This window comes from Ruditapes philippinarum, unplaced genomic scaffold (assembly GCF_026571515.1).
Source record: "Ruditapes philippinarum isolate M1 unplaced genomic scaffold, ASM2657151v2 ctg2823_1_1_1_1, whole genome shotgun sequence".
NCBI lineage: Eukaryota > Metazoa > Mollusca > Bivalvia > Venerida > Veneridae > Ruditapes > Ruditapes philippinarum.
This window is the reverse complement of record NW_026859109.1, coordinates 1-27,567: the sequence shown is the minus strand read 5'-3', so window position 1 is coordinate 27,567 and position 27,567 is coordinate 1. Positions and strand designations below refer to the sequence as shown.

General features: G+C 31.5%; 2 protein-coding genes across 10 annotated transcripts in view; one reads left to right on the top strand and one right to left on the bottom strand.

Moving 5' to 3' along the window:
* LOC132755252 (adenylate kinase isoenzyme 5-like) overlaps positions 1-6,457 on the bottom strand; it is a 55,012-nt gene extending 48,555 nt beyond the window's left edge. For 5 of the 9 annotated variants that reach the window (XM_060746084.1, XM_060746082.1, XM_060746086.1 and 2 more), the window contains exons 1-4: positions 6,290-6,457; positions 4,769-4,991; positions 1,751-1,930; positions 442-552 (exon numbers count right to left, since the gene is read on the bottom strand). In XM_060746084.1, coding sequence (XP_060602067.1) covers positions 442-552; positions 1,751-1,930; positions 4,769-4,991; positions 6,290-6,349 — 574 coding nt within the window. In that variant the 5' untranslated portion in view covers positions 6,350-6,457. Of the gene's footprint in view, positions 1-441; positions 553-1,750; positions 1,931-4,010; positions 4,059-4,768; positions 4,992-6,289 lie in introns of all 9 variants that reach the window. The other 4 variants (XM_060746089.1, XM_060746091.1, XM_060746087.1 and 1 more) reach the window with 3 other exon arrangements.
* Positions 6,458-6,632: 175 nt separating this feature from the next.
* LOC132755253 (putative GPI-anchor transamidase) lies at positions 6,633-17,329 on the top strand. Its single transcript, XM_060746092.1, has 10 exons — positions 6,633-6,773; positions 8,447-8,595; positions 9,061-9,119; positions 9,600-9,676; positions 11,486-11,597; positions 13,801-13,897; positions 14,325-14,442; positions 14,873-14,983; positions 15,685-15,857; positions 16,298-17,329. Exons 1-10 carry the CDS (start codon positions 6,642-6,644, stop codon positions 16,377-16,379), a joined length of 1,110 nt encoding a protein of 369 aa, XP_060602075.1. The 5' UTR covers positions 6,633-6,641; the 3' UTR covers positions 16,380-17,329.
* Positions 17,330-27,567: the final 10,238 nt, after the last annotated feature.

The following is a 27,567-nucleotide window of genomic DNA, read 5'->3' as shown; positions in this document are numbered from 1 at the left end:
TTATATATCTTTGTAAAATTGTATCCCATAAGGCCTAAACCTGTTGAATTTGTCTGTTTTCAGTTTGAGACACTCCATTTAATATAAAGGAAGTTCAATATTGAAATGCAAAAACCAAGCTATCAACCATATAGGTGATAAAGGTTATGCACTTGATGGTTGTTACTAAGATATGTTGCTTTTAAGAGGTCTTAGCTTTACTTCTGGTGAAATTATAATATAGTTGCAAAGAGGTAATCTAAGACTACAGAGAGCCGCTCTGCAGAGATTACACTGTAGTGCTTTTATATGAGAATCAGAAAATGTTTTTCCCCTTTTTAATATACATGTATTCTTATAATTTGTATACATTAATACAATATAATAACAAATACTTATTTACAAGATAATATGAAAATAATGTATACCAATGTTTTCTATGAAAATGTAAATATTACCAACCCATAACTATAACAACTGGCACATTAGGTGTGGTGATCTTTTCTGGTGCTTTAGATGACGTAGGGATGGCTGGAAGAGGGGATGACGTCTTCTCTCTTGGTGTCTTCTCCTCTGAAATATATAACAACATGTTTTATAATAAATACAGCATAACTATCTTTAGTTCAATTCATTAACTTTTGAAATGAATTTATTAATACAGATTCCACTACATGTATTATTCTGTAGTCTGTTACATCACAAGTGTCACTGTGTTCAAGCAAATGATTTCAAACTAAAAGCAAGGCAATTGTAAGAAATTTAACTTATTAATAATCTAAATAACTGTTTATAGGAAACACATATACAAGTAATAATCAGCACCAAGAACTCAACATACCATTATTTTGTTTTACATGTTTGGTATAAAATATATTTGAGGAATTCTGGTCACTTTTACACACAAAAAAACAACAGCAAATGTTTCAGATAAGATAAACCTCTTATCAATGCATTATGTTCTTAAAAATAAACCTTAAAATGTATAAATGATATTGTATCACATTCAAGATTGCAAATTTTACCTTATACAATTTTGATTTTCAGAAACTTGTTCAACAAATGGTCATTCTGTATTCAACACTGCTTTAATCTTAAATAATTTAACATACATTATCATTGTAGTGAAAAACTATTGAATAAAAACTGAAAATGATGTAAATGATTCTAACAATTCAAAACTGACAGTAGATAATTGCTGTTGACATAAACCTATAAAAGGAGAATCATACAGGGTAAACATAAACTTTTATAAACAAAGTAAACAAAAAATGTTCAAAACCAACTACATCTATGAATAGAAAGCATAGGGATTACTTGAAGCTAAACATATAGAAATCTTGCCACATTGTCCCATTGTTTAGATAAATATTTTTTCATTTTCTAAATTTTACTGTAAACATAAATGCAACTACATGTAATATAGTATGACTTTAACCAAGAGATATTTTCTATATTTAATATAAGCAATATTTCTACATCAATATTCAACTAATGAAACCAAAGACATGAATTCTACCTCAGTTCAACCGTTTTCAGTGAGTAAATAAAAATAAATCACAACAGTGACAATATTCCAAACATAGCAAGTGCACAGGTATATAATGATGCAGATACTAGTAAGATTCACAGGGGGACGGGAATGAGAGAAGCCCCTGTGGTAAGATTGATGGATGATGTTGAAAGCATGGTCCTTCAAATACAAGCTGGGATAACATAATCGCTGAATCTCTATAAATACAACAATGTGGTCACAACACTGTAAACAAACCTTTGTCAGTAAATGAGTTTTCTCTAGATGAAATCTGTCGATGTTTATTTTGAGCTACAGCAGGTGATCTCCCCTGTGTAGTGCCATTATTAATAGGGGAGATCACTCTTTCATGAGCAATAACTTTGTTGATAAGTGAATCCTGAATGTTACCCATATCCAATGTTAGTATTTCCTCATCTACATGTAGTATCAGTTAGCGATAAAAATAGCAAATGATGTTGTTAATATATGAATGATTCTAGTTAAGCCTCTATTAACAAATATGGATGCATTACCTAACATTATTTTATAGCCAGTAAATTTAAAGATATGACAAAATAAGACATTATTATCAACTAATAAGTCAATTTTGTTCTTAGAAACTGACTTATGGTTGAGATTACAGAACTTAAAAAGATCTCTGTTTTTAATTCATATTTTTTTTAATGTGGATAAATGGTAAATTACCGATAATCATATTTGATCATCAATTCATTAATTTTTGTTGAAGGTTTGAAATTGCCAGCCAAAATTCTTTAGCATACAAATCCATTCTCACAGTTGTTTGAATATCATGCCTAAAATGTCCTTAAGTAAGAAATTTAAATAAACAAAAAAAACTTAAAGCTTATAATCTCAAAAGTGCTTGAAAGCCCAAATAATATTTTCAGTGAAAAGTTTTAAAACTGTTGATATAATTTGAAATTGTTTATTAGTAACCGACATTTATTTTTTATATACATAATGTCAATAAACAAGAGCTGTCCGTAAGACAGCACGCTCGACTTTTTTATTGCTTGCCAATAAAAAAAGTTTTTGCAGTAAAAGGCAATACAAGAATCTCTGTATTTTTAAAGTGAACAATGGCCATGAGCATTAAGATATTTAGTGAAGAATTATTTTACTGAATTGTGTGATACCCTTGAACACTGCAGCAAAGTTTGAAATGTTTAAGTCAAAAGAGGGCTGGTAAGAAAGAAAAAAAAACTAGTTGTTTGATACCCTTGAATATTACAGCAATGTTTATATGACATAATTTATGGTAAAGTGAACAAGTGGATAGGAATGAATTTTTTTAGATTTTTTAAGTTTTTTAGTGCTTGCCTATAATACAAAACATTGACAGTTAAGGGCCATAATTCAAATAAAATCTTTGACAGAATTACCTTCTCCTGGACATGTTTGGGAATCATGATTGTAAACAAGTATTCCAACTTTCAAATTAATATCTCAAACAGTTCAGTCAAAAAGTGGACTGGTACTAAAAACTTAACCAAGATTCTAAGTCGATAAAAAGGCCTTAATTTTTAAAACAAATCCTTGACAGAGTTACCTTCTCTTGCGTACAGATGGGGGTAATGATGTGAAATAGCATTAAAAGTTTCAAAGCAATATCTCAAAGGGTTAAGGCAATAAGTGGATTTTACCCATATTCAATGTATTTTCTAAGTCAAAAAGGGGCATAATTCTGTCAAAAACCTTGACAGAGTTATGTCCTCTTGTCTGTTGATGAAGGTCGTGATGGTAAACAAGTATGGTCAGTTTCAAAGCAATACCTCCAATGGTTTTGAAATAAAGTGGGGTGGTACAAAAAACTTAACCAAGCTCAATACACTTTCTAAGTCAAAAAAGGGCCATAATTCTGTCAAAAACCTTGACAGAGTTATGTACTCTTGTCTGTAGATGGAGGTTATGATGGTGAACAAGTATGGTAAGTTTCAAAGCCATACTTGTAATACTTCTGAAATAAAGTGGGGTGGTACGAAAAACTAAACCAAGGTGTGACGCCGACGCCGACGCCGACGCCGGGGCGAGTAGGATAGCTCCCCTTTTCATAGAAAAGTCGAGCTAATATACGATACTGAACACTGAAAAACCAAAGTAATATTAAATTAATCCAAACTAAAGCAAGATTTAGTGAATCCAACGGTAACAAAATTTTTGCCAACCTTTACACAATTGTTTAAACACAAAAAATACAGCCTGTGACTTTCAACTGACTGTTTAAAGCAATATTGAGTTATCATAGAAACACTAAAATTATTTCATTTAAAAGTGTAACAGTAAACATTGCCTAACTGAACAGAATAAAGATATGTTTTAAGTGTGTAAACGTGGCAGTATTATCTGTTAAAGTGAAATGTGTAAGTATGTTGTGATCACTATCACACCATCACTTAAATGTTCACATTAGTATAAAAACCTCAACTCTCACTTTAAGAATAAGAAGTGTTTTCAACAAATTTGATGAGTTTTAAATCACATCACTCCCAAGTACCTTCAATAGCTCTAGTAAAAGTTGTTATTCTTACAAAAGGACCTTCACCTAGGATAAATCAAAGTTTATCCATTTGCTATAGTCCAGAAACAAATCACACAAAAGTGCAACAATATCATAGATTCTGAAGGCAGATTCTGTACATTGTGAAACTTAAATAATAAGTTTTATATGAAAAGAGGAAATTATGTTGATGTTGTTTCATTGCAAGCCAACCTACTTCAGGTTCTATTTTGTTATTCGTTAATTTGTAATAATAACACATGGTAAAATCTTAATCACACAACAGATATCAGTATGCCATCATGATCAACCAGTAGCTTGTATAAAATTTAACAAGTTCTCATTACTTTCTTCAAATGTTTTATGTTTGTATATTTTCATCAGCTTTCATTTATTTTAATTGAACAACACCAATGAATATATCTAATACAAGCGTAAGGTCTTTGTTTATATTTATTCTGAAAGCTTATTTTTGTTGCATCTGGTCATATCTAAGTGTTGTTGATCTTTATTAGACATTGGGGATTTATGATCAACATAAAATCAACTTCTGTTTTACTTCAGATTTTGATATAAAATAATAAGAATTCATTGATGCACTTTTAGTCAAAAGTAACTTTAACTAATAAAATCCAATGTTAAATAATTCAGTTTTCAGCTAAATTACTATGTTAACTTCAAATTGGTAAGCATAAACTATTAATGTCTAAAAGTCAATACTTTACTAGAAGTTTTTTTATGATCTATTTTATTACCTTTTGGTGTTCTTGTTCTGGATGTAGGTCTTGAACCTCCCTTGGATGTTGGTCTAGCTGTCCCATTTGAAATTGGAGGAAGAGGGGTCTTTGTGCGACGCATATCAACAAAAGAACTCCATGATATTGTATCTTGACCTTTTTCATGTACTTTCTGAAGGCACTCTATCAAGTATTTGATGTGATCCTGAGGTCTGTGATACATTAATCCTGTCATCAGACTCTACAAACACATTAAAATACCATGGGAATTTAGTATTGAAATAAAGTTAAACATTTTATTCAACACATATCACATAAAGTCATATTACATATATTGCAGATACATTGTATTTTAATGGAATTTTCACATAATCTGACTCCCTAAGAGTGTTTTATATAAATTTTTGTATGATACCTTCCCTTGACTTATCTTGGCTTATTTCCTTTCCACAACTCTTTATACTCCTTATTAAACCAGAGACACAAAATGTCTACATATTTACAAAACTCTTTTGACAAACATGAAAGAAAGGTTGTTGTAATCTGATTATTACAGACAGTTAAGAAATAAAGAAAAGTATTATTGTGGGATGCCGAGTTTCAATGGCTGCTTGGTTTCAGAGACTTAGAAAAATTACTGTCATTGTATATAGTATGTTTCAAAGACTTTATTGTAATGACACTATTTATATATACAAAACATCTTATTGCAGCTTGAACAGAAAATATTAGGTGTGTAACAGCATAACGATTCCCCTGGATATGACAGTGGCCTTTTAAGCATTTTCTTATCACTTTTTAACATATAAAATTATAAATGATCTAGTTCACTGAACAAAATTTAAACTAGAAAGAACTTTTTTGTTTTTCTTTTTCTGTCCACCTGTTTTCTACAAATGGAATATGAAACTTTCCTTGAAAATGAGGTTGAAATAGTGACATATTGTCCTAAATAGGCCTTCATTGAAAGACTTCGCATTTTCTTTTTTCACTCTTTTACGTTAATCAGAAAATGTGATTTGACCAATGTAAAATATAGCTTCAAATCCTCAGTTTACAATAAATATTAAGACTTATATTGTCCTTAGACAAAAATTGTCACCAAGTTGGCAACCTTGAAAATGAGGAGTAGATCTACATTTCTTCAATTAAACATTTATAATTGTTGGATAACTTCAAGTTCTGTGAAACCACAGTAAGTGAACAGAATACCAACAGATATGTAAGGAACACATACTCACTCATTGTTAGAAGTTAGATAGGGGTCACTGAAATTGGGACTCACATGTAGTATCTGTGAATTTAAATCATGTTAAATAAGAGTAGATTTGATACTAATTAATTAAGTAAATGCATCTTGTGAGTATTTTATCTCACAATCACATAGAATAGCTTATTTAACTAGAATCACAGGAAAAATAGGTGTTCTTAAATACTTTTTTAATTATTATGGTAGAACTATTCTTAGACTTAGGGTCATTGAAACTGGTGTTAGCACATTTTTATATAAGGTTGACACTAAAATGAAAATTTATTTACCTCGAACAAGCGTGGGATATCACGCCTTGACAGGTAGGTTTTCGCATCTTCTGTCGTCATCTTGCCACTACGGCATCGGATGTACGTTGGATCTTTGTGAGAAATTTTGCTGGTTAGCTAAAAACAACTGCAGAAAATTGTGCACCTTTCAATTGGTCTGTAGTTAAGGACAACAAACATGCGGATTCTCTTCCGGTTTTCTGCTAAAAAAAGTAGTTCCTCATTTCACAGCAATTTCATTCATTACACGCTATTATATCTTACAAAATATATGAATTTCCATTTAAATACATAATAAAATACATAATCAAATTTTTCTTATGACATACAAAAGAACAAAACAAAATAATTAATGTTTTATACGCCGCTCTGCGAAACTATTTTCAAAATGGCCGCGCCCATGGTTCATGAAAAAAAATCGGCAAATTCTCGTTTTTGTATAGTTTGTCTTGGGTTTCTTTGGTGTTTTGTCTCTTGTGCAAATGTAAATACATTTATTCCTTTTTCTTAGCGAAATATGTGTACATTTATAGTCTGTATTAGAGAGTTCAGTTCTCATCGGGCACCTGTTTTAATGTAAATTTGGTGGGAGGGGTAATGTAATTAGCCGGTAAAATTACTAGTTCTACATCATACCGCTAAAATCATTTACGATCACTCTAAGCAGGTTTACATTGTATACATTTTTAAGAGACAGCAATGAGATAAAAGGGAATCCGGGAACCAGTCTCTAGCTCTTATTGAATAGACCCCTTGGTTCATTTACATGTACAGTGTATAGCACTGATACATGGGAGGATTACCAGGATTTCTTACCAGTACACCTCTTAGTAGGTTTGAAACACTGAAAGTGTCTCTGAAAAATCTTAAGGTTATAACCAAGTATCGAACCCAGGACCTTAGTACTCGGAGATAGATAGATATAATCAGTTGTCTATCCAACTTAGCTATCGCGCCACCACGTGATATTGTAACAAACATATCAAGAAAACAAATGTAAACAGACTTATGGCAATGCAAATAGGACAAAATAATCCATCAAATGCAATATCGTGTGATAACAAATCATGGAAATGTCAAGGCCCCAAGTCTTACAATTTGTCAATACACTACTAACAGTAACAGCAGCTACACTTACAAATTATGTACATGCCAATGATGGGTAATCATCCTAACATAAATTCCTGATTAAGACAGCAAAACCATATCACTGCCATGTTTCTTATAAGTTAACAGTTACAGTGTCACTGTGATCATAGCCAGCCCGCATAACTCAATTGGTTAGATCACGAGACTTGTAATCTCAACATTGTGGGTTTTATTCCCGGGCTGGCCAACTAAAATTACTAATAATTCTTTCAGGGTCTTTGACTTCCCCGTATAAATAAACTCAAATACACACACACCCTCTGATAATTATGGCGGCATGGCAGAGTGGTTAGCGCATCAGACTAGTCATGTTTAATAATGATTGCTAGCTGCATGGGTTCTAAACCTGTCAGGGGCAAGTACTTAGTTATTTCCTTGAGCGAGAAACTACACTCATTTCTCAGTATTGGTTTGTTCTAGGAACAGATTAAAAAGTGTGTACATAAGCTTATAGCTTCCTACACAATCAAATTAAAATAAATTCTGTATAAATCAAGAGGAAATTTAATGTCAAATCTATTTTGAAAATTCAGGATGTACTTTTTGTAACTTTTTCATAATTGAACAACTCTTAAATAAACAGTTAAAACTGCATCACTCATCACTGCTAGCTTTAGACCAAGCATATTTTTGCTACAAATAACAATAAATATTGATATTTGAATCTGGAGATATAAGAGCAGGCAAATATCAGATTTTCTTTAAGAGTTCACAAATCCACAAGAATTTGGTGGTTTGGTATACAGTCCTACATAACTGTATGACTATGATAAAAATGTTGCAGTAGTAACAATTTATTTCTATTTCATTTGATAATTTTCATAAAAAAACTTCTAAAGCAAGTTCATTTTTAGATGTCATGATTTAGAACTGTTCACTTACTAAAGGGGGGAGAAAACATTTTGACGAAACATCCATTTCTCTTTTAGGAAGGCTTATTATATCAAGTACATAATAATGAATTGTGTTTTATTTCTTGTGTAACAATGTTGTACTATATTTTGATAGGGAGTAGAAGTAGAGGATTTTTTTACAAGTGACCATACCAACAACTGGGCTGTACTGGTGGATACTTCAAGGTTCTGGTTCAACTATAGACATGTTGCTAATGTGCTCTCTATTTATAGAAGTGTTAAACGCTTAGGAATTCCTGACAGGTATGATAAAAGTGTTACAAATTATTTATTAATGAGATATTGCATGAAAATAGGCATGTCTGAACTGAATACAAAGCTGACATCCATGTTTGACAAAGAATATTTTCTATTTAATATGAATAATTGAGATAAAAAGAATTTTAAGAAGTCTTTAACCAGTGAAATGAAAATAATTTTATTTTTGTACCTTGTTTAAGAGGCAGAAATTCAGATGAAATAAACAAATGTTATGTTTTTAAATTGTAAATTAATCTGTATGCTCTTTTATTTCATTAAATAGTTTAGTTGTACAGTTTTCTATTATGATAAACTTTTCACATATTTCATTTATAATTGACCATTGTTTGCTTCAGTACTGAACAGAATAATTACGTTTAATATTATGGCTACAGTGCGTCTTTTTTTCTATCATTGTAAAAGTGTAAAATTGTTTAAAAGAAAACACTATTTGTATTAATTTCATAGTCACATAATTCTGATGGTCGCGGATGATATGGCATGTAATCCACGCAACCCAAGACCAGGTAATATACTTCAGTCACTTACTCTAGTCAACACACAAGAGAACTGGAATCTGTAAAAAATAAAATTGATAGAATTCATCAGGTTGATGGTTAGAGTTAATTTCAGAAAAGCCAGTTATATCTAGTATTTTTTTTATATTGTAAGCAATTTCATAAAAAAAGTATCTAGGACTGTAAATTCAATCCCAATATGACTAACATCAGTTCCTAAATAATGCTGCACTGTATATATAAGACCTGAACTAAAGTCACATTGATAAATTTAACTTGCACCTGCAAAATAATTTTAATATGTGAAATAAAATCTGAGATTGTAATTTCAAATCCCACCTCTCAACAATATCTCAAGTCTCAACTTATCTAATGAGAGCATAAAAAGTCAAGCTAGTAACAAAAACTTTCTGTTGGACTTAAGACTGAATTTAGAATTCTACAACAGACTGCTGTCCCAAGTTGCAACTTTCTAATATTTTGTTTCAGCAACTGTGTTCAACAATGCAAATGAACAAATTAATGTTTATGGAGATGATGTAGAGGTTGATTATAGAGGTTATGAGGTGAGCATATTTTAACAGAAAATAGGTTAATGTATAGAGGTTAATTATAGAGATTATAGTTTATCAAATTTGGTTTGTTTGTAGAGGTTGATTATAGAGGTTATGAGGTAAGTATATTTTAACAGAAAATAGGTTAATGGGTAGGGGTTAATTATAGAGATTATAGTTTATCAAATTTGGTTTGTTTGTAGAGGTTGATTATAGAGGTTATGAGGTGAGTATATTCTAACAGAAAATAGGTTAATGTGTAGAGGTTAATTATAGAGATTATAGTTTATCAAATTTGGTTTGTTTGTTGAGGTTGATTATAGAGGTTATGAGGTGAGTATATTTTAACAGAAAATAGGTTAATGTGTAGGGGTTAATTATAGAGATTATAGTTTATCAAATTTGGTTTGTTTGTAGAGGTTGATTATAGAGGTTATGAGGCGAGTATATTTTAACAGAAAATAGGTTAATGTGTAGAGGTCAATTATAGAGATTATAGTTTATCAAATTTGGTTTGTTTGTTGAGGTTGATTATAGAGGTTATGAGGTGAGTATATTTTAACAGAAAATAGGTTAATGTGTAGAGGTTAATTATAGAGATTATAGTTTATCAAATTTGGTTTGTTTGTAGAGGTTGATTATAGAGGTTATGAGGTGAGTATATTTTAACAGAAAATAGGTTAATGTGTAGAGGTCAATTATAGAGATTATAGTTTATCAAATTTGGTTTGTTTGTAGAGGTTGATTATAGAGGTTATGAGGTGAGTATATTTTAACAGAAAATAGGTCAATGTGTAGAGGTCAATTATAGAGATTATAGTTTATCAAATTTGGTTTGTTTGTAGAGGTTGATTATAGAGGTTATGAGGTGAGTATATTTTAACAGAAAATAGGTTAATGTGTAGAGGTCAATTATAGAGATTATAGTTTATCAAATTTGGTTTGTTTGTTGAGGTTGATTATAGAGGTTATGAGGTGAGTATATTTTAACAGAAAATAGGTTAATGTGTAGAGGTCAATTATAGAGATTATAGTTTATCAAATTTGGTTGGTTTGTTGAGGTTGATTATAGAGGTTATGAGGTGAGCATATTTTAACAGAAAATAGGTTAATGTGTAGAGGTCAATTATGGAGATTATAGTTTATCAAATTTGTTTGTTTGTAGAGGTTGATTATAGAGGTTATGAGGCGAGTATATTTTAACAGAAAATAGGTTAATGTGTAGAGGTCAATTATGGAGGTTATAGTTTATCAAATTTGGTTTGTTTGTAGAGGTTGATTATAGAGGTTATGAGGCGAGTATATTTTAACAGAAAATAGGTTAATGTGTAGAGGTCAATTATGGAGGTTATAGTTTATCAATTTTGGTTTGTTTGTAGAGGTTGATTATAGAGGTTATGAGGCGAGTATATTTTAACAGAAAATAGGTTAATGTGTAGAGGTCAATTATGGAGGTTATAGTTTATCAAATTTGTTTGTTTGTAGAGGTTGTGAGCCAGGTATATTTGCAAATACAGTGTTTGTTTTGATTGTATATGTGACAATTTTAGTATATTTGCTATATAAGTTTGTTGTGTACAGGAAATCAGAAATATATGGTTAGTACTCAAGTTAGTATATTTGCAAGGTTATAGACATAATATAGTTAATAAACAGAATTGGAGGCTAGATCATTTCATCATAAACATTTGATTTTAAACAGTTTGCATACTAATAAACTTTATAAAGTGAAAAACACATGTAAAAATAATAGAATTAAATCTTTGTTTAGATTTCTATGTTAAGATTTTGCTACATTAATTGGTAATTGTTGTTATATAGGTGACTGTGGAGAACTTTATACGTGTGTTGACAGGTAGATTACCACCAAGTACACCTAGATCTAAGAGATTGCTGACAGATGAACACAGCAATGTTCTTGTTTACATGACAGGTAATACACTGTCATATTCATGGTATTTTCATGTACTGGGGGATTCTCAAACAGCTTGGCACAAGTGTCAATTTTAATGCAGAGATGTGTTGTTGACAAAAACTTGAATCATTGCTCCAACATCATAGTCATACTAAGTCAACAAAGATTAAAGACAAGAGAGTACTCCTGCTTGTTTGTGGGCACAAATTAGCTCAAAGTTTTAGCATGATAAGACATTGGGATTTGTGAATGATATATGTAGCTTAAATGGCAAACTTAAGGGTTATATTACCAATACTGGTCTAAGGCAGATTGTCCAGACCTTAACTGGGTTTTTATGCCCCCGTCATATAATGGCAGGGGCATATAGTGTTACCCTGTTTCGTCATTCCGTCCTTCCGTCATCATCAGTTTCCGCTCATTATCTTATATATCCGTTGCACATATTGAACTCAAATTTGACATATAGATATGTCACGAGAAAATACAGGTCAAGTTCGAAAATGGTCATAGTTCGATGATTTTTGGCAGAGTTATGCCCCTTTTACTTTGAAAATAATATGAAATTTTCAGTTTCCGTTCATTATCTCCCCCACGGTACAACACATTCAACTCAAACTTGACATATAGATATGTCATGAGAAAATACAGGTCAAGTTCAAATTTGGTCATGGTTCGATGATTTATGGCAGAGTTATGCCCCTTTTACTTTGAAAATAATATGAAATTTTCAGTTTCCGTTCATTAACTCCCCAATGGTACAACACATTCAACTCAAACTTGACATATGGATACGTCAAAGGAATGCGCAGATCAAGTTCAAATTTGGTCATGGTTCGATGATTTTTGGCAGACTTATGCCCCTTTCACTTTGAAAATAATATGAAATTTTCAGTTTCCGTTCATTATCTCCCCAATGGTACAACACATTCAACTCAAACTTGACATATGGATATGTCATGAGAAAATGCAGGTCAAGGTCAAATTTGGTCATGGTTCGATGATTTTTGGCAGAGTTATGCCCCTTTTACTTTGAAAATAATATGAAATTTTCAGTTTCCGTTTATTATCTCCCCAACAGTATTACACATTCAACTCAAATTTGACATATGGATACTTCAAAGGAATGCGCAGGCCAAGTTAAAATTTGGTAATGGTTCGATGATTTTTGGCAGAGTTATGCCCCTTTCACTTTAAAAATAATATGAAATTTTCAGTTTCCGTTTATTATCTCCCCAACAGTATTACACATTCAACTCAAATTTGACTTATGGATTTGTTTTTTAAAATGCACAGGCCAAGTTTGAATTTGGTCATGGTTCAATGATTTTTGGCAGAGTAATGCCCCTTTCACTTTGAAAATGATATGAAATTTACAGTTTCTGTTCATTATCAACCCAACAGTGTTACATATTCAACTCAAAATTGACATATGGATATGTCAAAGGAATGCGCAGGTCAAGTTAGAATTTGGTCATGGTTCAATGATTTTTTTGGCAGAGTTATGTCCCTTTTCACTTTGAAAATAATATAGATACATCTTAGGAATAAGCAGTTTAAGTTTGAATTTAGTCGTGGTTCAATGATTTTGGACAAACTTATCTTTTCCTGAATGTTGGAAAAAATTTTGAACTTTCAGTTTCAGCACTCATACTTTTGTGGAAATGTATATAGCCATTATTTTGGCTACAAATATGCAATATGCTATTTTCAAAAGGTTAAGACTGAATAATTTCAGTGGCTTGAACATTGTATAAAAATGGTTTGTGTTAACATTGAAAAGTTTTAAGGGCTTTGAATTTAGAATGAAAAAAATAATTTGTGCAAACAAATTTGGAACTAAATATTATAACATTTGAAATTTTGGCTGCATGCGGGGGCATCCGTGGCATGATGACACATTTCTAGTTTTTATTTTATTACAAATTATGTTATGTAACAACTGATCAGACAGTTTGTCATGCATCAGAACTGCATGTATGTATTATACAGTTTAAAACATAAAGGTCAAGGTAAACAATTAAAGGTTTAAGGTTGTTGGTCTTAAATACTGTCTGAACATTGATTGGGATTTTTTAATTAGATAGGCACTAATATAAAGCATGATGCGGAAAGGAATCAAACAATCTGTATACTTTGTAATCTGGTTATTTAGTATTCATTCACAATAGGTTAGTCACATATAATATTGTATAATGAGTTGGTGTTTTGTTTGCTATAGGGCACGGTGGAGATGGTTTTCTCAAGTTCCAAGATGCTGAGGAAATATCCAGTGTTGAATTAGCAGATGCTTTTGAACAAATGTGGCAGAAACGCAGGTCAGACACAAATTAGTTATATTCTTATTGAAATATAGTAATTATGTGAAAATTGAGAACTAATATTGGTCTTAGCAGTGTTTATCAACTATTTAAACGTTTGGAGTTTTTGATGCATAGGAATTGACCACAAAGGCCGTAGGTTGATGGTTAATTTTATTCACATCAAAACGATTTATGTTTTCTAATTTCCTTACATAAAATTTTGTTAACAGTTCATAATGAAAAGCATAATGTATACAATGTAAGTGTAGAGAATCAAGCTAACTATGATATTTATACTTGTACTTGCCTTTTGAACTGTACTTGCTATGTTTTCACATGAATCGTTGGAATAGGAAAAGGTTGCCTTATTTATAATGATAACATTAAGGAATAATTCATCATGTTAAGAGTTTAATTGATAAGATAATTCATTATTTTGTAGATATCATGAGGTGTTTTATATGATAGATACATGTCAAGCTGAGTCTATGTTCCAGAAGTTTTATTCTCCTAATATCCTTGCTGTAGCTAGTAGTAAAGTAGGGGAAGATTCACTTTCTGTAAGTTCCTTTATATTTTAATTAGTATTCTATCAATATTTACATTGTTACAACATAAAAGTAAATGATAATGTTAAATGTGTGACATTATACTTGTCATCATGTGTTATTTACTAGTTTATTTGTAATAAGAATGTTTGTTACAAAGTTTTTTTGTTGCCTGATTAAGGGTTCTTGCCAGTCACAATCCTGTCAGCCTCAGGGAAGTAACTGATGTGACTTACTAGAAAATTATCTTATAGAAGATCAAAGGTTCTACCTATGTACCTATCCATACCTGAATTAAAATACATGTTTTGAAGCAAAAGATCAATATAAAAGTAGTACGCTGCACTCAAGACCTCCTTGCATTTAAGGATCCATCTAGTCAGCCCATAAACTTGAAAAATCTTTGAAGTGTTTATTATAATATATCTCTGTATATTTACAGCATCATGTTGACCCTGCTATAGGTGTGTATGTAATTGACAGATATACTTACTATGCCTTAGAATTTCTGGAAAGTGTACAGCCAGGCAGCAAGAAAACCATGGGGCAATTTGTAAGCAAATTTTAACATTCAAATTATTTCTGAATTATGACAAATATAAACAATTATTTTTGCATGTTTTAGTGGAGCTGAGATGTTGTCATATGATGTAAGAATAGAAAACTCAGTTACTAAAATGTATTTCTTTTATCATTTAGATTTGTTACATGTATGGTAAACTTAATCTTTAAAGCAGCATGCCTCCAGATTTATGCAATGAAAATTCTGAAAAATTATTTAAAAGCAATATTTTATGAAGTGATCAAAGAAAGAAATTTACATTTTGCAAACAGCTGGTACAATCCACATAAATTACCAAAGGGAGGTCAAAATATGCGAAAATAGCCCTTACTGCATTAGTAAAGCAGTTGAAGTATGGTGATAAATATTTGCAAAATTAGTCTTTAATCGCACATAACATGTGAATTATTACTTGAGGCTTGAATCTTTTTATGTTTCTTATAATTTTAAGACATTTTGTTAAAGTTTGATTTTCTTGGAATATTTTGGCTCATTTGGAGGCATGCAGCTTTAAGGTAATTCAACAAATTCTCTGATCATGTGGTTTAATTGAATCCATATCTCGTACCTTACTCATGTTAATACATATCCTTTAGTTTAAGTGGTTCCTAAAAGTTACAGTTTTCTTTAATTAGGATATTTAATTCAAATGTTTTTCTATAGTTTACTATATATTGAGTTCATTATTTCAGTTTAAAGTATGTCCACGTGAACAGTGTGTATCAACTGTAGCATTTAGGACAGATCTGTTCAGCAGGGATCCTAATAAAGTATTACTAACGGATTTCTTTGGGAGTGTTCGTAACATAGAACTGTTGACAGAGACTGTACCTTTATCTAACATATCACAGGAGGACACTTGCAGGTAACATTATCCTCTTAGTCGACTATACACTGAAATGCTTAAATTTAACACTTTTAAATGTATAATTATGCTAAAAATGATCTGATATTATAAAAGTTATTGAAATGTTTGTTTATTATATTGGAAAATTTTTAAAACTCTTTTTTTTCTATCTGAAAAGAGGATATTTATTATTTGTTAACAATTTGTAAAGATTACATGTTGCTGTAAAAATATTGCTTTGGTACATTTTATAAAGAAACTTTTATGTTCGGACTAAAATTAATCTGTCCAAATATAATTGAAATCGTTGTTTCATGTGGTACTTGCAATTCAAGCTAATGAGCATGTATTTTCATAAAAAATCTCTGTATTTTTCTATTCATAGTTGCATTATTTTTTCAGGATATTTTTATTCATTTTCTTGTTTGTATGCAAAACTTTATTCATTTTACTTTCAGTAAAGAGTCTTGTAAACAAAGGGAACAACAGCCGTCTAAAGAAAAGTTGACATATGCTAAACAATTTCCTATGCCATCTTGAACCTGGAAATCTATTTAACAATGTTATTCAATCATAAAAATGTAACACGGAGAAGACTGTGCTTATATTATATGAGGAAATATATGATCTGTCTTCAACCAGGAGAGTATAAAGCAGTAATGTTGACCATTCTTACATTACATGTATAATTGTAGTATGTATAACATACCTAGTCTTCATTTAACCCTGTCCATGCTAAATATCTTAAATGGATTTGTCCATCTATCAGTCTAATCAAACCCATTTATTATTTCAAAATATATACTGACTAGCAAACAGTGATGACCATGATGTGACGTCACTGATCACATGGGTAGATTCTATAATCATCAACATTCGGAGGGTTAAATCTTGTAAGATAAATCTCATGTATTGTTGAGAAATCCCATTGCTAATTATCTTATTTTGTTAACACATTAATTGTTGAAGTATTTTATGTTACATAGTATGATCTTATATTAAAATACAGAATATAACTGTATTGAAATGAAATACTGTATCATTAACTGCAAGCCTATAGAATTCAATATGTATGTGTTATTGTGATTACATACACCTTTTTCTTTTCATCACTGTATCATATAGTAAAAACTTTTATAATTCAACTTGTATCCTTTTTTGCAATCATAGTTTCTACACTGTGAATATGTCATTTATATTTTGTTTATTAATTTCTTTATTATACATATGTGCAGCAGTTGCAATATGCCATTTATATGAGGGTACATACCTGCCTGCTGGGGGTGGGGACAATATCCTGATTATCAGCCTTGTGATTTCAGATGTACATCGATCTGGGTGGCTGTAAATATGGCATGTATGGGGTGTTTTATGAATGTGTATGTGTGGGATTGATATTGTGCAATATTTAAGTATTGTATTTTATGACAGTTCTTGTTTAGTTAAATAAAAAGAACAATGAAAATATACGTATTTTATAAAATGTTAGGTAGGAAAAATCCTCTTTCAATATATTCATACATTACTGTTAGTAGCTAGTGAATATTTCATATTTAATCTGCTGTAACTAAGACACCACCAGTATAGATCAAGGCTAGCCTGTATTTCTGTGCTGTCTGGCCTGGCAGTGTATAGCGGTGGTTGTGCTATTTTTCTATATGAAATTTGAATGAACCAGCTGTTCTAAATTCATATGCATATAGCCAAAGTGCCTCTTAAAATCACAAATAAGGTCATGGCTTTAATTAAAGCCGTGATAAAGGAAGAATTTAAGTGAGAGAGAATTAAGCAACAATTTAAATTGCTATGTCCTCCTCAAACATTTAAGTATTTATTTAAAATGATATAATAAACATTTGTATCTTTAATTTTATTGCTTTTGTACAAATTTTATGTTGTAATTCCTATTTTCACTATTTAAAGTGTCTTAAATTTCAAAGGGAATGCTTACTGAATGAACTTCAAGAAATGTTATGATTAATTTGTATGTTATCATAGATTTTATTTATATATATCAAATAAAGCCTGCATCTTTAAATATATCACTTTGAATGTGGTTATCAAAAACTATAACTAAAGAATACTTCATTGTATAATAGATCAATAATATTGTTTGCAAATAAAGTTTTGATTTTTATATAGTATAATTTTGATTGTTTATTAGAAGAAAACATCATGTACATATTTTTTTTTACTTCAGAACAATGGTTAAGTTGTATTAAGTGCTAGTAAAATCAAACCATGTTTTATTAAATGTAACAGTTTAGTGTACTTTTGATACCTGCATTCCATTTTACTTTTTTTTCAAATAAAAGATAAACACACACAATTTTCTTTTTACTTTATGTGTTTAGTTTTTTCGCTCACCTCAACACACGTTGCTCATTTTGGGCTTTTTGGAACGTTGGCTGCCTATCGTCAGTCCGACATCCCAATTTGTTAAAATTACATATCCTGTGTAACCAAATTTAACTAAACTTGCCTGGTATGTTCCTTGCATGAAGCTCTATTTAAGTTTTTTAAATGGTTCCAGCCCATTGCATATATAGGTCACATAAGCTAAAATATATTAAGGGACTTCACTCTTTGGAACAAAACTTATCAAACCCTCTCAATAATTGTTTGTTCATTATAACCCATCAAAATTTGTAGAAACTCACAAAGTGCAAGACTGAGCTTACATATTTGTTGTGTGTCATAGTCTTGTAAACCTCTGTTTAGTTTGATCAATGGCAGTGTATTTAAGATGAGTTTCCAAGGGCCATTGTTATCCTCTTGTTACTCAGTACAATTACATGTTTATTTATCACAAGGAGCTGGGTAAGATGGCATTATGGCGAGGTGACATCACAAGAATACTGTGATTAAGCTTTGTATTGCATGCCCATTCACACTACATGTATAATGATTTAGGTTAGAGATCATCTATGACGTTGATCGTAGTAAGCTATGGGAAACAAGAAGTCTTTTTAACATGTCAAATGGCAGTCTGACACCGGTATTACGAATTTGAAACAACATGATATTCTTCCAACTATTCTTGGTTATATTTGAAAATGACAGCTTTTTCTTAGTCACGCTAAGCTGTCGTAAGAAAAATCTCTTAAATGTCCGGGTAAGGAGAGGGAGGGCGACTGTGATATACAACACTTCTGTCAGGGGAATTCTGCATTATAGTTCAAAGAATACTCTTCTAAACGTAGTGTAACTCCTACATTCATCTACATTTGTATATAAGGATTTTAACCAAACTTTGACAGAGCAATTGTCATCAAGTGCCCTGGTGCATTTTCCGGGATAATAAGTGTATTACTTCGAGTAACTGTGTAATTAAATCTTATCATCCAAGTAATTGCCTAATGGCACAGCATTATTCGCGTTAGATATTTGTTTTAGGTTTCACGAATGCGGATCTTAGATGGGAACAAGATTGGAAAATTAATGCTGTTCCGCCCAGATATATGTCAGGTAGAAAATTTGAAAATAAAATTTCATTATGAACTATATAACTCTCATAAATGTTTGAAAATGGACGGACATATAAATTCAGTTACAAATAGGAAAGTTAATGTTTTGGTTTTTTTCTGAAGAAAAAAATTTAAAATGTGACCAATTTGCTGGCGGCCAAATTGGCATTGTATAAAAGGTCAATTTCAGATATGATAACAGAGTCTGCAGCAGCACGAGAACGAATGTAAACCCCGAACCCGTGAGGCTTCGTGCTATTCACTTGCTTTAGCGATGTCATTTCACAGTTCTGTTTCAATAGGTCCGTTATTGCAGCAAGATTTACATAGCGCTATGAAAGTGCACACGCTCACATGATGTTATCATTCATATATTTTTTAATTGAGATTCAAGCTTTGTAAATTATGTAAGCTTTGTAAATTATGTACTGTACGGATTTTATGCATATGATTATCTAATTTTACTTCTATTACTACATCTGCGGCAAAGTTATGAATGTAGTTCATGTGAGAATCAGAGGAGTATGGGAAAGCAAGGGTTGACATAGCTGGGAAAAAAAGACTGAGTTAATTGCGATATATATCATGACACTGTCCTCGGGTACCGTATACCCTATTCCCCGCAATTTCTCATTGTAAAACCATGTTTACTATCTTACATTTACATCAATTAATGTACATGTTTCACCTATACATCGCAACGATAACGTCTCAGTGGACTAAATTCATGTATATTTAAAATTTATAACTTGTCAGTCATCCATAACTGATAGCATCGTAGAATGAATTGAAACAGGAAACTTCTATAGCCTGGCATCTCAGGAGTATTTTTATGATTTTAATGTTTATAGATTTTTTCTCCCTAGTCTGTTTATTTGCTGATCGTTAATTCAGTCACCCAATAAGCTGAATACATTATTTACTCTATGTATGTGAACCATCGTCATATAACGTTCTAAACACAACAAAATGGCTAGAAAATATATTATAATGACATCACGTGTACTAAATCATATTATATTTCAGTTAATAGGTAAATGTCATGAACCACCTAGCTTGTCCTTTATCTCAGTCTCAAGGTCAATACATAGAAATGCTCCACGCCCTTTATCACAGTCTAAAGGTAATATCAATAAATATGAAAATTTCATTGTCCTTTATCACGGTCTGTAAGTAAATATCTGAATTCTCCTCGTCCTTTATCACGGTCTATAAGTAAATATCTGAAAAATCTCCTCGTCCTTTATCTCGGTCTATAAGTAAATATCTGAAATCTCCTCGTCCTTTATCACGGTCTATAAGTAAATATCTGAAAAATCTCCTCGTCCTTCATCACGGTCTATAAGTAAATATCTGAAAAATCTCCTCGTCCTTTATCACGGTCTATAAGTAAATATCTGAAAAATCTCCTCGTCCTTTATCACGGTCTATAAGTAAATATCTGAAAAAATCTCCTCGTCCTTCATCACGGTCTATAAGTAAATATCTGAATCTCCTCGTCCTTTATCACGGTCTATAAGTAAATATCTGAAAATCTCCTCGTCCTTCATCACGGTCTATAAGTAAATATCTGAAAAATCTCCTCGTCCTTTATCTCGGTCTATAGGTAAATATCTGATATCTCCTTGTCCTTTATCACGGTCTATAAGTAAATATCTGAAATCTCCTTGTCCTTTATCACGGTCTATAAGTAAATATCTGAAAAATCTCCTCGTCCTTCATCACGGTCTATAAGTAAATATCTGAAAAATCTCCTCGTCCTTTATCTCGGTCTATAGGTAAATATCTGATATCTCCTTGTCCTTTATCACGGTCTATAAGTAAATATCTGAAATCTCCTTGTCCTTTATCACGGTCTATAAGTAAATATCTGAAAAATCTCCTCGTCCTTTATCACGGTCTATAAGTAAATATCTGATATCTCCTTGTTCTTTATCACGGTCTATAAGTAAATATCTGAATTCTCCTCGTCCTTTATCACGGTCTATAAGTAAATATCTGAAAAATCTCCTCGTCCTTTATCTCGGTCTATAAGTAAATATCTGAAATCTCCTCGTCCTTTATCACGGTCTATAAGTAAATATCTGATATCTCCTTGTCCTTTATCTCGGTCTATAAGTAAATATCTGAAATCTCCTCGTTCTTCATCACGGTCTATAAGTAAATATCTGAAAAATCTCCTCGTCCTTTATCACGGTCTATAGGTAAATATCTGGCATTATCCTTGTCCTTTATCTAAGGCTGTGAGTAAATAAAAAGAAATATTCTGTGTCCCTTTTCACAGTATTTCGTATATCAGTAGATTGATATTTTGATATCTCCCTTTTTTGTTTTCAGTCCATCCAGGAATATTGCTTGTTCTGTTAGTCAATATCTGGAAATCTACTTGCTGTTTATTACAATCTTTAGGTAAATGTCCTGAACTTTTTGTCCATTATCTCAGCCTATAGGTAAATATATGGAAATTTCAATGTCCATTATCTCAGGCCATACGTAAATATATGGAAATTTCCTTGTTTTTTTTTTTATCTCAGGCCATAGGTAAATAACTGGAAATTTCCTTGTTCTTTATCACAGGCAACAGGTAAATAATTGGAAATCTCCTTGTCCATTAGTGGTATGGAATGCTATTTTAATATAAATGATGTCAATATTACTTAATTAAAATAACCTGTGAGAAGTTTTAATCGATATATGATCAACTAACCATAGCAAATAAATATTATACTGTATAGAAGCTTCAATAAATATATTCACCGAAGTAGCAGGACGCGCATTGGAAAAAAAATATATGATGAAATAGTCTTTGATTTATTCGTTTTGTAATGTAAACACATTTTAAATCGATTTTTATAAATATTTGAAATTATTTTAGATAATTTGATAATATTAATATGGTTAAGCAGAGGACAAATTAAGCTTGGAAAACTAACGTATTTTAAAAGTTATGCGTTTACAGTTATGTATTTTTATCGTTGTATTTTCTCATGCGGGTGGATTTTCATCTCGGGTAAAAGGAACTAGTAACAGTGTATTGGTGTCTTATGATGGACCGCCAGCTGATTTAGAAGATAAACTTGGTCTCAAATTTAGGAGAAAGGTATTATTTTTAGCATTTTTAACATAACCAACTTAAAATTATTTTATAAATGTATTTGAAGTCATATTTCAATTATTTAATCACAAACGGTACACGATTCGGCGCACGCTGATAATTAAACAAAATGACATTCGTGACGTCGCAATATGAATGATAAATTTCACCTGCGTCATTGTTTCTGAAGGGTACTCTTTTGAGTGTCTCCAGGTTATATAAGAATAACCATTATTCTGTTTGTAAAAGAAAGTGGTGTTTTGCCCCATTCTCCGTATAAGGGTCCGAGAGCCGGTGTAACGTTGTAAAGTGTCCCCAATAGAATATAATGACCCCATCGGTCATTATTTTATATATGTTAATAAATAAGTTATTTGATACTGGCCCTGTTATTTGTCCGAGGGCAGTCGTATTGGCCACTACGACTGACCCGAGGACAAATAACAGGGCCAATATCAAATCATTTATTTATTGACAATTTTATTAAATAACTACATGTACTTATAATATTTCATATTTAATCCTCGGATATTTCTTCTTATTTTAATTCTATAACGAAGAACAACTGTAAAAATAACTACATTTTATCAGTTTGTATGGAAAACCTACATTTTGTAACATATATTGTACATGTTCAACAAAATGTGACTGTGAATGTTTAGAAACTGAGAATATTTTGTTTCATTCATGCAACCTGTCGGCGTCTACACATAGACCGAGTTAAAACAAAATGGCTGCCATTTCCCAGTTTCTTATCATTTTTTTGGCCCTGCTTTATTAGCCAATCAAATTACTTCAAATGCGGGCTTTATATCTATATCACTTTTCGGCCCGGGGCCGAAAAAGTGATATAGATATTGGCCCTGTTTTAAGGCAGGTCATCGTGATATTGAACCTGGCAGGTGCTTTTTATAGACTTATAACGTATAGTTATTTGATAATATGAAATAAAAATTGAAAAAAACTGACCCCTTATATATAATGACCCCCTATTTCATCTATAAAATATTGACCCCACCTAACATATTATATAAAGTCGTTGTAATAGCGTATACTTGTTGTTGTGCCTGTTTATTGCTGCTTCTAGTACTGTTGCTAATACTGTCACGACAGCAGCTGACAAAACAACGGTAAGATTGGTCCCGATAAAAATAAGCAAACATCTTATAAAAATAAAATTCAAAGTATGAAAGCTGAAGCCAAAATATTTCAAGAAAATAAATATTGAAAAAAAATGTACTAAAATTTTAAGAAAGGTAAAATCTTTCAATTTTAGATCCAAGTTATATAAAAAAAAATGTTACGTCCGGTTTAAGACTGATTTTCAGTATTTTAACACCATATTTCTACTAAGGGCTGATTTTGCATATGTTGATCACTTTTTGGTATTTTTTAGTGGATTTTTAGATGCCAATTGCAATGTATAAATTACTTCATTAGTTCATCTGTCAATATTTTACTCTTAAGAGCATTTTCAAAATTTCCATGAAAAATAACATGAATATGAAGGGGTGCTGCTTAAAGTGCTTAATAGAAATTCTCCTTTCCGATAGTCTGCATATTTAGAGGGAACACAGAGTTTCGGTGCGAGTTCAAAGCCCAGGGGAGGCAATCTTTTATTTTCTTTTTTTCTTCATATTTTGCCCAGCTATATAGGCCATCATCTTTTTATATGTAATTATGTATTTTGACTGAGAGAAAAATCAGTTCCTTATCAATTCATTTTTATAGTACTGAAAGTAACAAATACCGCGCAAATAAAACATACATTTATACTATGAAATTTTTCGAGCTGCATTCTTACTCAATTATGCAAAGTGCGTATAACAGTGCAGTGATATAGTATACGTTTCGTAAATGTTCGGATCCGGAAAAGTCGTTTAATGTTGTTCTTTGCTACTTTTCAATATTTAATGAATGTTATTATTTTTTGATAACGCAGTGCTACTTTAGAACATGAAGTTTTACACTGATTTTTATTCAACATAATTCAAGTCACCTTAACAGGGTGATAAATGGCTGATCATTAACGATGAAAGTTATTCATTATGTGTAAATAGAAACCTACTTTAAATGTGCAATAATAATTAATTCAAGTAAGCGAAGAATAATCATTTATGAAACTCTTAATACATGAATCAATATTGTTAAAATGTTAAAAAAGAGGAAATGAATACATATTTACTATATAAAATGATTTGGAAGAAACTTATATTAATGATGCACTCAAAACTTGTTCGAAATTGAAATGCTGTTCTTATAAGCTGGACGCTATAACCACTGAGCTTATTAAGGTTTACATTTATTCTATTTTATTGCAATTCAAGGGCCATCAGTGATTACATGTGTCGTCTCATGATTGCCATAACTCGGCAAAAAATCATTCAACCTAAAAGCTTGTGCAATATGCACAAGAATTTGAGCTATCGATCAATCCTGTAAAGTTTCATTGAAATTGAATTAGTAGTATATCGGAGTGGTCCGGACAAATTTCAAAATTAAAATCATGAAAGGGCAAAAACTCTGAAAAAAAATCAATGAACCGAAAAATGTTGATGAGATGCACAAATAGACATGGTATTGATCATTCCCCTAAAGTTTTGATGAAATTGGACCAGTAGTTTTTAGGAGTAGCCCAGACAAACTTCTGTGTAGCTGGCAACACAAAAAAGCACCTTTTTATTAAAGGGCAATAACTCAGCTGGAAAAACTTGTGTATTATGCACAAGTACTTGACCTACCAACAAATCCTGTAAAGTTTCATTAATATTTCTTATAAGGTATATAAGGAGTAGTAAAACCTGTGAAGCGGAAAACCTGTGTGATATGCGCAAGTACTTGACCAACCAATAAAGTTTCATTGAAATTGCTTTAGTGGTATAAGAGGGGTAGTCCGGACAAACTTTAAAAGATTAAAAAATTAAAGGGCCATAACTCAAATAAAGTTCATTGAACCGTAAAAGCCGATGATATGCACAACTAGACTTTCTGTAAGTAAGTAAGTAAGTAAGTAAATTGTTTATTATAGTGACATTGTGCATTTATCATTTCACATACATGATAAGAATACAAACAAAGACACCCAGCCTATTGGACCTATAAGGCACCTTATTATATATATACAATATACAAAATGTGATCAAGACATAGTTTTTAAAATGGATTTAAATAAGTTCAAAGTTGCTGCACAGTATCAAATTTCAGAAAATGGACAGTCAATATATTGTTATGTTTCACTATTGGCAATTACCTATTATACAGCAAAATTCTCTTTAACACATATGCTTAAAAACAAGAAATTTTATTATTTTGTTCTGGTGATAAGTAATAAGAAATACTTAATTTTCCGTATTCGTCATGTTGTTATACGTACACATCATTTATAATGTTGTCATTAAAGGTCATTTATCTTATTTCATTATGTACCGGACACTCTATTAAGAAATGAGTTTCATCTTCAATTAGTCCTGATTGACACAAAGTACATTGTCTTTGATTTGGCGCTTCTCCTATATATCTTCCGGTTTCTACACGTATGGGCAGAATACCACACCGAAATTGTGCATAGATTGAGCGTTCATTTCTTTTAAGATTTAGTGACAAATAGCTTTCACCTGAAAATTGAGTCTTAAATGTTTTGTAAGTCCGTAATTTAGGGACCTTTTCATAGTCGATTGTCCATATATTTGCATAATACTCGAAAATTTTCAATTTAATATAATCCATATTCACTGTTAATTTATTGTCAAAGTGGTTGGATAGACTTTCTGTAAATATTGGATGAAATTGCACCAGTAGTTTTTGAGAAGTAGTCCGGACAAGCTTTTGTGTATCTGGCAACACACAAAGACAATATCCTTTTTATTAAAGGGCCATGACTTGGCCAAAAATCATTCGACCGGAAAACCCATGCAATGTGTGTAAAAACTGTCAGTGCAATATAATTTTTGAATGTTTCGATCATTAAAGCGTCGGCCTGGCAAAAAACCTTGATACGCTTTTCATCGAATTGCGGTAACCTACTTCGGTTGATGTTGTTTAGATATTTCCAAGTTTTTCCTTTTCCTTAAAAGGGCATATTAATTAGCTTTATATATTTACCATGAGTGCAGTGTAAAGTAAGCATTTTGAAACTGGAAACGAAACTGAAAAATTGATGCACGGACACACGGACACAAGCACATGTGACATTACATATTTTTCATCTGAGGATTATTATATTGACAGTGTACTTTTAAAGAGTCCAATAAGGGCTCTATAGTTTGGGTGGGAGGGTGCGATCGCTATACTTTAGGGGGTCACTTTTTTATGGAGGATCATTTTTCTATGTGTATGGGAGTCGTTATGTTATGACACCCGGTCTTAATATTATGACCGGGGGTCATTATTTTATATAAGAAAATGACCGAGGGTGGGGGTCATTAGTTTATTGGGGTCAGTTAACAACGTTACACCGGCTACTTTCAACTCTTTATCGGGGTTTTTGAGTAATCTCGACACTCAACGGACAGTGGTATCGTGTTATCAAGTTAATTCAATTGGTGATTTATAGTATCAATTTCAAACCTCCCTCGTCCGATCTTTACAATATGATTATTAACAAAAAGAAAAATAATTTATCAACTGACAATTATTCTGTGAGGTAAATCTACACCGGCAAACGAACCAGGGGAAATACATGTCATTAAAATAGTAACCGCATTTATTTATTGTAAATAAGCATATACTAGTATCCTGATGAATAAAATAAAATATTGTATTATATAAACTATAATCTCACATTTTGTTTGTATTAGGCTTACCTTATTCCCTCTAGCTTATAAAATGATGGATATGTGATCACTTTTGTGCCTTTATTTCAAGCCAGACCTGCTAACATGTGAGGAAACATCGTGTTAGTACGGTATGGATGTAGCCATTACCTGTTAGTACGCTATAGATGTAAGCCATTACCTGTTTCAGGTTCTCACAAGATATGAGTTTATTGTTCCGCCCTCGGTTGATATAGACCAGCTTATCGAATCTCATCGTGAGGTAAGGACATTTGTTCTAAATGTTGGTTGGTCGTGAGGTAAGGAAATCTGTCCAAATATTGGTTGGCCGTGACGGTGAGGACATTTGTCCAAATGTTGGTCGTGAGGTAAGGAAATTTGTTCTAGAGTTTGGA